The sequence below is a fragment of the Cyprinodon tularosa genome, unplaced genomic scaffold, assembly GCF_016077235.1.
Source record: "Cyprinodon tularosa strain WSP-4 unplaced genomic scaffold, ASM1607723v1 ctg1498, whole genome shotgun sequence".
Taxonomy (NCBI): domain Eukaryota; kingdom Metazoa; phylum Chordata; class Actinopteri; order Cyprinodontiformes; family Cyprinodontidae; genus Cyprinodon; species Cyprinodon tularosa.
In genome coordinates, this window is record NW_024038329.1 from 24,464 (window position 1) to 36,559 (window position 12,096).

Consider the following 12,096-nt stretch of genomic DNA (forward strand, 5'->3'; position numbering starts at 1 on the left):
GGGGAAGCAGCCTGAGCTTGAGCAGGAAGTGGAGTGATACTGGCTAGAAATAGTCGGGCTCTCCTCCATGCATAGCGTGGACTCTGGAACAAAGCTCCATGAGAGGCTGACTCTCTTCTACTCTGGAGTGGCCCTCAGGGAGAGGAAAAACTCCAGCAGAACCAGTCTGTGTGAGATGCCCAAAGGGAAGACAGATCCACAAATAGTGTCTGTCAGTGAAGGTAATGATATACCAGCTCCATAGGTAGCTCTGTCTTGAAGCAGCGGAACTTCAACCACATTGCCTGCAGTGATGCAGTTTTCAGACATCTAGTCAATAATATTGAAATGCAAAATAAGTGGATTTTGGGATGAATTATACTTTAAAGCTGAAATGGTTTAATCACTGAGGGCCATTAAGCTCCAGAGTTGCAGTAAGGAGTCGTTGTCTGTATAATTAGCTTCTCCTCGCAGCCGTTGATCTGTAAAACTAACTCCTCAGTGGATGAACCATTGCTCTGGTCCTTCAGGTCACTTTCATTCTAAGCTTGCACTAAAAACCCAAATAGTTTACTACTGTCACTGAAATGCTGCCTTTTTGTCTTCACCATTTTTCCCATCAAAGAGAAAAATGGCCTTTGTGTTTCTCTGAAGTCCAGATAAATTGGAGTTTTTGTTGCCTCATACACAGATATTAACCCCATCTGAGCCTGTTGAACGTCCTTGAGTTCAGCCATTGAGTTTAGGTCTCCCTTCAACTACGTCTGACATCAGTGACTCCAAAATGGAGCATTCTTGCAATTTTTCTCACTTAGAACTTTAAAACACTCGTTATTCAGAAGTTAACAAACACGATACAGTTTACTGGATGACTTCAGGTGGTTTTAAAAATGTTTCTCATTAATTGTTTCACTTTAGCAGTGATGGTATTTACATTGTTCTCCTAAACGCTGTAATTTAATCAAATTATTGGCCTTTTTTTTTCGTGAAATGGGGCTGAATAAAGCTGTCATTGAGGTTAAACTGTCCTGAAATATTTGTTTCAAGGGTAACAAAACGTTTTGTGTGCTTGAAATTATGTTTGTAACATGTTTGGCTGCTTAACATGGATTCATGTTCCCTCTCCTGAATTAATTCCAGGTGTCACTTGGAACAGAGTATCGATTCAATATATATTTACACTAGTCTTAGTGTGGGGGGGTTTGTAGATGCAAATGGAAAAAGGCAGTGCCAGAGTTAAATAAGGTGACTGGTGAGCATCCTGACCAAAAGGTACGTCTGTGATTCAGAACATGGAAGAGTTCAACAGCAGTGTTCCTAAAACAGTCGTAACTTGAGGTTTTACATAGAAAATCAATCTGAAATGCTCCTAAACTTTAATTTAACCTGTTAAGCTCTAAGGGTTCCACAAGTATTCATCCAATTGCAAATAAGATTGCAAAGCAAAGGAATAACAGAATGCCCACTATAACCACTTACTATGTTAGGTTAATTCTTGTTCTAAACAATTAAAAAAACATTTTTTTAGCCTCGCTTGATGCTTAAAGGAAAATTCCGGTTTCTAACACTTTTAGCCCATTTTCTGTAGTGTCCAGGATGCATTCGAATGATCAACACCAAAATTTTGACAATTGGTCCTGTCTCTGCTATTTGGCTCATGCAGAATCCCCCCCTGGCTGCTTCAGAATGGCTTCCATAGTGCATGTCCGATAATGTCCTTAAAACAACCTTAAACGTTCTTTTTTTAAAATATGCTACTCACCGGGTCGTCAGCGCTGTTCAATGACGTTCCAAAAAAAGTTTCGTGAAGAAAAAACGTTCCTGTCTTGTTTTATTTAGCATTTTGTAAATCCCAGAACTATTTTTTCCGATACATCACAACCGCTTATAAGCTTCCGCTTCCCGTTCGAATCTGAAGCGTTGCACACTCCAGACCACTAGTTGGCGACAATGTCTCTATATACTCCTCCTCAGTATATTCCGGTTCAAAACGGTATCCTCTACCGTCAAACTCAAAGTCCAATATGTCCTCCTCAAGAGTCCACCTTTTGTATTCCATTTTCAGAGTTTTTTAAAGTGTTTAACAGAGACGTTAGCACCTCGACGTCGGAGTACACAGAGTGAAGCGAAAAGACTACAACTGTGTAAACAGGCCCCATTTCCGTTTCCGGTGGCGGAGGGATATTGACTATTCCAACAGAACTCAATGGGATTTCCAAAATCCTAAATAAAACACTACAGGAACGTTTTTTCTTTACGAAACTTTTTTTGGAACGTCATTGAACAGCGCTGACGACACGGTGAGTAACATATTTTAAAAAAAGAACGTTTAAGGTTGTTTTAAGGACATTATCGGACATGCACTATGGAAGCCATTCTGAAGCAGCCAGGGGGGAGATTCTGCATGAGCCAAATAGCAGAGACAGGACCAATTGTCAAAATTTTGGTGTCGATCATTCGATTTCATCCTGGACACTACAGAAAATGGGCTAAAAGTGTTAAAAACCGGAATTTTCCTTTAACTTTGTGTTATTGATTAAATGCTTGAAAGTCCTTTTGAAAACCTAAGATACGCCTCAGATTACATTTATAAATCTCTTAACTACTACTGCAAAAAAAAAAAAAGCAAATAGGACTGATTGACTTGAACATATTTGAGCCATGCTAGTGAAGATTCTCAGTCATCCAGGTCATAATCATTCTGAAAAAAAACGGAAAAAAAAACAATCCACTGGACTTTGTTTCCAAGTTTGAAGACGTTTCTCTTCCCATCCAGGAAGCTTTTCAATTCAAAATGTCAGAAATAGTGTTTGAGGTTTTATACAGTAGCACAACAACAGATGAACGGGTCCATCCCCTTTCGAATGGGGGTCGTTTGGCTTCTTTTGTTAGCCAGCAATGCCCCATACCTGTCCCTCTCTGAAAGGAGGGTCGTTAAAGGGAATTGTTGGCCTTGCTGAATAGGCGAGGTCTTCTGTTCCCCTGTAAAGGGGTTGGGGTTGCCATGATAGCTGGAAGGGATCAACTCAATTGCTGCATTGTAGGGTTTTGAAACATATTTCATCCACAATGGTTTCAATAGATCTTTGTGTCTGATGGTACTGTCACTATTCTCCTGTTCTACTGAAAGTTCAAGGTTTTGGATTACCCAGGTAACAGGAATACAGATGGAAATGGATTATCCGTTTAAAAACATCTTTAAGTTACTTTTTAATTGGTAATGACCGACTGACTGGTTGACGTCACGGCTGCGGTTAGCTTGAGGTTCCTCTCCATACCCCGGCGCAGGCAGCCAACCTGAACAAGGGGCTCTAACCTCTGTGACACAGAGGCTATTTCTTGACAAACTGGCTACACAGGTGATTTATTGAGTCGTACTTTCTCGCTTTGAAACATCTTGAATCATATTTTGTTACAGGCTTAACTTATGAAAACCAACACTGTAAACTCACCTTCTACTACAACTGCTGGAGGAGTAAAGCTGGTTTGTCTAAAGTTGCAGCTGTACACATACCACCCCTCGAAAGCCCAAAAAGTACTTGGTCTGAAGAAGGTTCAAAGCCCTGGGAAAGGAAAATTACACGCACCATCCAGCTTTTCAAAAGCTAGAGGCTTTTCAGTGGCTATGGAAAACTAGCCCTGGTTTAATAAGAGTGCTGTTATACTGTTTCTTCACATTCAATGACATATGTCCACACAAGGTCCAAAGTATGAAGATGAGAATGTGTGGGGCTATTCATGGTTTGAACAAAGCCAATAGTGGATAAGATGACATTAAAGGCTGCTCTTCAGCCATCAGCTTCAATGACAGCATGGATGTTAAAATCCCCCACTATGATGACCCTGTCAGTATTCAACTCCAAATCACATAGACGCTTTGAAAACTCATCTAAAAATTCAGAGTAAGGACCTGGTGGACAATACAAAGTTAGAAAAAGAGGTTTTCTGGCTTTGCAATTTGGATGAGGGAAACTAAGGATTAGATGTTCAAAAGAGTTGTAATTATTGACTGCCTTTGGAGTAATCAGTAAGTCAGACTGAAAGATTGTTGCTGCTGATCCTGCTCGCCCAGAACTTCTGGGTATGTGAAAATTTAAAAAACTAGAAGGAGTTGCCTCATTTATGCTTACATACCGTATTTTCACGACCATAAGGCGCACCGTACTAAAAGGCACACTCTCAGTTATGTGTGCCATTACTGTATTTAACACACACATAAAGCGCACCGGATAATAGGGCGCGGGTTACATATCCTCTACTACGTTTAAATACCTCTACTGTGTATTTAAAAATAGAGCGGGAGCAAAACTGAGTATGATTGTGCTTTATTCATGTATTTATTACAAAGTATTAATCAAACCCATCAAAGTCATCATCCTCTGTTTCTGAATTAAACAGCTCCACTAAATCAGACATGCCAATTTCCCCTTCTTCGCTGTCAGAGTCACTTTCCGTGCCGGGCGGCTCCTCGGAAATAATGCCGGCTTTTGCGAAAGCTCGAACAACAGTCCCAGCAGACACGTTAGCCCAAGCATCTACAATCCATCCGCAAACTGTGGCGTAACTTGCCCGGCGCTGCCTTCCACTTTTGGTGAAACTGTGGTCTCAGTCGGTCATCCATCGCTCCCACGCCGATCGCAGCCTTACTTTGAACGGCCGGTTCACACCGATGTCGAGCGGTTGAAGTTCCTTTGTCAGATCTCCCAGAATAACGGCGAGCACAGCGTTCATTTGTTTCACCTTGTTTTTCACATCGGCTGTGAGATGGGCACGCATGGCAAAGTCTTTCGCTTAAAAATCACCATAGGCGGCAGTTTCTGTCCATTTGCGTGGCAGCCAATCCACGCCCACACTTCCCCCCTTTAACGTTCTCATGGTGGTCTCAACAACGTCTGCAGTAACAACACACATAGGGCGCGCCGCACATTTTGAGGGGAAAAAAAGACGTTTATATGGGCCTTATAGTCGCGAAAATACGGTATGTGAAAATTTAAATAACTTGAAGGAGTTGCCTCAGTTATGCTCTCATAATCCTTTTGCTGCAGCCAGGTTTCTGTAAGGCAACATAAATAAATATGATTATCACAAATCAAGTCATTAACTAGCAGATTCTTTGAAGATGTTTAATCGTTTAAATTCTTTCCCCATTTTGAGTTAGTTTTATTTTATTAGATTATCATGATTTACTCCTTTGTTCTATTTTATTCTCCCTGGGCTGTCAGGGTTTTGTAGGAGTAATCCCGATTACTAGTGTTAATTAGTATTATAATCAATAATGGTACTCTTAGTACTATAGTACTCTTAGTACTACCACTAATAGTTTGTGATAATGATAGTACTCTTATAATTTTATCGATTGGTTATTGATTATTGTGATACTTTTAATGGTGAAGCCTCCCAGGTGTCGGTGTTTTTGTCCTCAGTTAAAAAAAAAAAAAAAAAAAGTTTGAATTCCAAAAATAAGTTGAATAGTGGGGTTTATTAAAAATGAGGGATTAAAGATGAAGATAGTTGAGGATCTTAAATAGAGCTCTTTTCTATGACTGAATAGAACTAAACTTAAATAGAAAAGAAGCTGAGCAGAATCTAGACTCGTCTGGATCTATTGTGTTGCTGTAATACCCTTTTTCATGTTGTACAGTTTGCCGTCTCGATGTGTTGGCAGCAAAATTGATGTCTTTAAATGTTGAACATTAATTTTCCATTTTCTGTGGTGCCTGGACATAACCTTGGTCCACGTACAGCTGCGCCAATCGTCAGCTAATACTCAGACAGCTTTATGGGTGATTCAGTGCGTACAAAGAGCCAGGGTATTATCGCCTACTTCTGCTCTTATTCACATGTGAAGGTTGAGTTTTTTTTTCCTTTTTTGTTACGTTGAGTTGGCTGTTTATGAGTGTGCCATACCCATCAACCTTTGAATCGAATGATAAATGGGATGCATTTTTCGTCCCTCTTACTCTAATTTCATGACTTTGTCAGTTTTGCTCTTGGTCGTCTGAAAGCGAAACACATTCAGAATTTTGAATTCTGAATATGCGGGTTTTTCCTTTAATGACCAGTCTCACTTGCTATGAACAAGTGTTTAATTAGCAGGTGTAATAATGGTGTGGCCACAGCCTGCACATCTCATGTTGCTCACAATGATCCTCAATAAGAGGGAGCATTGATCATTATTCTGCCTTCACAACTTTTTCTCTGTTTATCATCCGTCAGGTGTCTGCTGCCAGGGAGGAGGTGCCAGGCCGTCGAGGATTTCCAGGTTACATGTATACCGATCTGGCCACCATCTATGAGCGTGCTGGTCGAGTAGAGGGAAGAAATGGCTCCATCACCCAGATCCCTATTCTGACGATGCCGAATGACGGTGAGCAGGAAGAACCGCTGGTTTATTACACTATTTCTTCTTTTATCAAGACTGCAGGTTGATCTCTGTTCTCTGGATCATTTTTTTTTTAAATGTCCATTTTTTGTGTTGCAGATATTACCCATCCAATTCCTGATCTGACTGGTTACATCACAGAGGGTCAGGTCTACGTGGACAGGCAGCTGCACAACAGGCAGGTAGGAGATTCATTTCATGCATAATTTCTGCTCTGAGCTTGGAGTCGGGGGCAGATTTAGGAAATTTAGGGCCATAGGCAAAGACACTTTATATTATAAGCGTTCTGATGGCATTTTAGCATAAGAACTTTTATCAAAAACATGATTACTGTGCACATATAAGGAATAGTTGTATTAACTATACATGGTCTTTAAAGAAAAAAGGAAGTTCTGAATCCTTTTTTTTAAGAAAAATCTTCTATATCATGGAGGGGTAAAACTGGTGAGATTTTTTTGTTCAATACTAGCGGCTACCAATACTAGCAGCTACCAATACTAGCGGCTACCAATCAGACACTACAGTAAACAACAGTGCTAATCACTTCTTTCCGTTAGTGAGTCAGTGAAAGTTTTCCAAACTGCACAAGTTACCAAAAGTCTAGAACATTACCCGTAACTTTAGCAACTTAAAGGAGTCCTAACCTGGTATTTTATATATACATTCTTGTAAAATTGTCTATAAATTCATCTATAATAATTTTTAGGAGGAATCTTTTTCGATGGAGTGTGGAATTGACTTGTAAATGCACTTACATGAATGTACTGGTGAAGATTCTCAGTCATCCAGGTCAGTCATTCCAAAAAAGTTAGAAAACAATCCACTGGATTTTGTTTACAAGTTGGCAAATGTTTCGCTTCCCATCCAGGAAGCTTCTTCAATTCAAAATGTTAGAAATGGTGTTGAGTTCGAAGTTTTATACAGTAGACCAACAAAGCTTTGTTTTGGCTTTGGCAGGTATGGGGCTTTGCAGGCTAATAAAGAAGCCGAATGCTCCCCATTTCATAGAGGTGGACCCGTTTTTGGGGTTCAATTAGCATGTTTTCTAAACATGAAGAAGATGTTTCGCTTCCCATCCAGGAAGCTTTTTCTATTCAAAATGTCAGGAATAACGTTGAATTCAAGGCGTTTAATAGAGTGGAAATAAAAACATTTTACTTTTTTGGAATTGCATGAATGTAGCGTTAGCAGCTTTAGCTAACCCTAGCCTCTAACACAATGGGTGAAAAGTTGAACCAGCAGCAGCGGGACTGACCATCTACCTGCAGTTTATTCCCTGATTGGTGATAGCAATCCGGGCTCATGTCAGAACCTTTTCCGGATTGATGTTAATTAAAGAGAATAGTTTTAACTGAAGCCCAGCACTAACGTACACATTTTCATATTTAAATCAGATTTTTGGATGATGACTCCTTTGAAGAGATGAACTAGGCACTATTTATCTAAGTAACGTATTATAAAAATGATTTGGACTGATGTTGACTAATCTCCCGTGCCTGAGGACCAAATCACTGGTACATGAGGCTTCTATAGCCCCCGTTTACACTACCCTCTGATAAGCGCTCTGAGCTTGGTTCCTTATGACCGTTTACACACTACGCTAGCGCGGTTCCTCGCTTCCTTGTGCCGATCTACAGTACTACTGCGCTCTAGAGGGAAACAAGCAAATCAACACGGCACCTGTAACATTCAGGATGTTTGCGGAGAGTCGTGCAAAGAAGGCAACCTTTGGTGAATTTTAGTTGACAGAGTCTGTTTTTGGAAGTTGATACAATAACGATAGTCTAATCAGGGCCTACAGACCCTGGAAAAAATGACAGACATTGAGGTTTAACACACTGCTAAGCAGAATCATCACTGGAAATTGTGTGGCACGGTAGGAAAGCTAGTATTTTTATGAATGTCTGAAAGTTTATCATTACAGAGAATGACTTTTATACGACGTTCACACCGCATACAGCAGAGGCAGCAGAAGCAGCTGGTTTACCTGCAAAGTCAATGCTTGACAGGTGCAGCAAAAGGTCCCGCAGCGCCTCATGAGCTTCTGAGCATCAGATGCGCTTCAGAAGCAGCAGCTGCTGGAGTTGGAAAACTGGAACTTTTGCTGCTGGACACACCACATCAACCAATCAGAGAAGCTGATCTGGGAGCTGGCAGGGAGAGAGACACAGCGCTGCTGATGCAGAGCGCTATGATCACTCCTCTGAAACAGTTTATTAATGCCTAAAATAACTTAAAATTTAGAAACCTGCCGAACAAATTTTTGATTTTATCATTCTGGTTCCTGCAGTTTGAATTACGTACATGAAAAATGCTAACATCTACTTCCAACCGCCGCGAACAGTAGCAGAAAACCGCAAAGAGATGACTGGGCTAGTTGAATGGGATTCTCAGTGACAGCGTACGGCCGGTATGTGCGGGTCTGAGCCGCTCCGACAGATAAATTATATTTGAAGGAAGGATGGTAATCTGGATGAACTGACTGTACAGACCATGTTTTCAAGACTTTGTCACTTAAAAATATATTAGAACTACTTTTTACCCACTAATCAAAGCAAATATAGCTGCCAATGTTACAGGCAAAGAAAGGATAGGGAAGCTATGCCCAACGAGCATCAGTCCCACTTTTCCACCGCACATCTAGAGCAGCAAAGATGCTTCAGCCGCGAGCCAGAACTAAACTTGTACAAGCATTAAAAATGAAGCAGCTGCTCTTGCTGCGTGCGGTCTGAACGTAGCCAAAGGAGATGACACCGTCTGCTCACGAGTCAGATCTGATGATCGACATGATTTCAAAAGAGTAATGTCAATGGGGCTTATATTATTGTGTTTAGGTCTGTGCGAGGTATACAGCTGTTCTGGAACGGTTTTTATTGATAGAGGTCTCCTTTGGCATAGCTGCTCTCTTTATCGTTCTTAAACAAACTGGAAATAATGTATTTTTTGTTGTCTTGCCGTTTTTATGCACTGTATGCTTCTGTCTTTTAGATCTACCCTCCTATCAACGTGCTGCCCTCTCTGTCTCGTCTAATGAAGTCTGCCATTGGTGAAGGGATGACCAGGAAAGACCATGCTGATGTGTCCAACCAGCTGGTAAGGAACCTTAGCCACTTTTTGAAATGCAGGCAGTGATGTTTGAAGAGTGACCATGATGTGTCTGTCTGCCTCCAGTATGCCTGTTACGCCATCGGTAAAGATGTCCAGGCCATGAAGGCTGTGGTGGGAGAAGAGGCCCTTACCTCCGATGACCTGCTTTATCTGGAGTTCCTGCAGAAGTTTGAGAAGAATTTTATCGCTCAAGGTAAGAAGATCTTTAATGAATAGAGGCTGGTCCTTTCTGACTAATTAGTGTTTGATGGAATAGGTTTCTAAATGAATGTTCATAGTTTTAATATAAAAAAAAGCACTTAGGAGCATATTGGTGGGCAGGGCAACATTAGACCTTTAATCCCTGAGATGTTCTTCTGGTGATAAAGATCCACTTTGTTCTCGTCTCTATGAGCCTCTGAAGTTTCAGGTCAGATTTAGAGCCTGGTTGTTGCTTTTCTAGCTGGATTAGCTGAAACTTTGAAATGTTCTTCCTTTGGTCCAAACACATTTTTTTTAGTTTTGATTCAGCTTAAGAACATTTTTGATCTCCTCTCTGCATTTATCCAGTCACCCTCTGACATGCTCACAGCTGACTCCTCTGTGTCATTGTTTATGATAATCTCCAGTGGGGAAGGAAGCATGTAGATATTGAACAGGAGGGGCTCCAGGATGAGATTCCTGAGGAACGCCGTTTCTCTGGTCTTCATCTACTGACACAAAAAAGTATTTTTATTTTCCAAGTAGGAGGCCGACCAGTAAGGGCAGATTTATACTCAGAAACCAGGTCGTCTGTGTGTGTCGCAGTGAACGCAAATGCCTCCCCCCCTTCCACAGACACTGTGCTGCACCTCTTCAAAATTGTAGGTGACGGCAGACAGGAGGCCTCCGATTGGTCAAATCTACATCAGCTCTACACTATGCTTATTTCCTGTTTGGTAGCTTAGTGGCTTTCTTTGTTTCTATGACCGCCATTTTGGAAAACAACTCGTGAAGATGGACCAGGTAGAAGAGTGAGGTGCGTGAAAAAACTGGGAGCCTTTTTCCACCTGGATCTCCGCTCTTTTTGGCCCTCATGTCCCTCCATTGTCGCACAAACTTGCCCTCACTTCCTCACCGCCTTGGCCGTATCTAGACACACAGCTAGTTCCTGATTGGCCCTCTTGCGTTGTGGCGTGGAATAACATAGTGCAGACCACGCTTCAATATTGGGCATGAATCCAAAATATCTGCGACACGCTCACTGCGACACACTGCTGCTGGAGGATAACCAGCCGTTTACTCTGCAGCTTGTTGTGAAAACTCCTTTTGCAGGGATGCATGTGAAGATTCTGGCAAAGAGAAATCAGCAGGCAGGTGAACCAGTGACATTTTTCTTAACCTAAAGAAGCTTCTGCTAACTGTTGGACTGTTGTTGCATGTTTGATGTTTAACAAAAGGTTAACCTGTGGTTCTGTTGGACTTGGCTGAATTGGAAATGTGTTGTTCAAGTTCAGGTACATTTAGAGCGTGAGCACAACTGCTCACATCGTAGCCCTGCTTAACGCTGTTTGTTCTTCTCCTGTTCTCCATTTAGGCCCGTATGACAACAGGACTGTGTATGAAACCCTGGACATCGGTTGGCAGCTGCTGCGAATTTTCCCCAAGGAGATGCTGAAGAGGATTCCTCAGAGCACCCTGGCCGAGTTCTACCCCAGAGAATCTGCTGCCCGTCACTAAGGCGCCCTTCAAAGTGTTCACCCTCTCCTCTCCTTAGCTGGAAGCTTGTCATCAAACCTCCTTTCATCTCCAGCTTTACTTTTTTTTTTTTAGCCTCCAGTCTGTTTGTTTCCATGAATCACATCTGCCCTTCAAACACCACCCACACCTCCCTCCCTCCCCCTCCATAAGGACAGAGACCTTTCCAGTATGTGACTCTGCTGCAGTTTATCTGTGTTCATGAGTGGAAAGTTTTGGTGGTTCTTCTATCGACTTTTAAGTGCAAACAGTGAGCATATCGATGTAGTTTTAAATCGGTCTCTATTTATTCTGCTCCTCCATCAATATTATTTTTAATGAATGCAGCTTGTTGGAAACCAGATAAAGATTTATGTATAGATTAACAGATTAAAACATCATTAAATGGACGTAATAATCCCGTATTGCTGGTTTTATTGTCATGTTGTTTTCATTGCTATTTGCAGGAAGCTGCTTTCTGTGTTTTTGGTTTTTCTTGTTTTTTTGAGAGGTGTTCAAACTCAAATATATTACAGAGGTTTCACTCACCTATCAGATAAAGATGTATGTTTACATTATTTGTGTTTGTTGGTAAAAGTATATAAAGAATATTGAACATTCCCCCAAACTATGTGCAGAAATGAAATCTTTGTTGTGGAAAATGATCCTTGTGAGTTTGTGTCTGTGAATAAATTAAAGTCCATGAAAACATTTTTGGGTTTTTTGTTTATTTATTGCAGCCATGGTAGCTTTTGTGTGAGGTGATCCATGGATAAATGTTTTTCATGCTGGCATTGCTTAGGGTAGAACTACAGATCTTATTCTAAATTATAAAAATCAATCATGATCTTAAATTAGAGCATTGAAATTAACTAATTTGGTGATCAAATCCTACCTAGAGTTGTGGTACACAGACTCTTAAAATGAAGGAT

General features: G+C 41.1%; 1 protein-coding gene across 1 annotated transcript in view; it reads left to right on the forward strand.

Moving 5' to 3' along the window:
• The window catches only part of atp6v1ba (ATPase, H+ transporting, lysosomal, V1 subunit B, member a), a 29,506-nt gene extending 17,631 nt beyond the window's left edge, over window positions 1-11,875 (forward strand). The window contains exons 10-14 of the mRNA XM_038279256.1: window positions 6,196-6,346; window positions 6,461-6,543; window positions 9,350-9,454; window positions 9,533-9,662; window positions 11,025-11,875. Of these exons, the coding sequence (XP_038135184.1) occupies window positions 6,196-6,346; window positions 6,461-6,543; window positions 9,350-9,454; window positions 9,533-9,662; window positions 11,025-11,167 (612 nt within the window). The 3' untranslated portion in view covers window positions 11,168-11,875. The remainder of the gene's footprint in view (window positions 1-6,195; window positions 6,347-6,460; window positions 6,544-9,349; window positions 9,455-9,532; window positions 9,663-11,024) is intronic.
• Window positions 11,876-12,096: the final 221 nt, after the last annotated feature.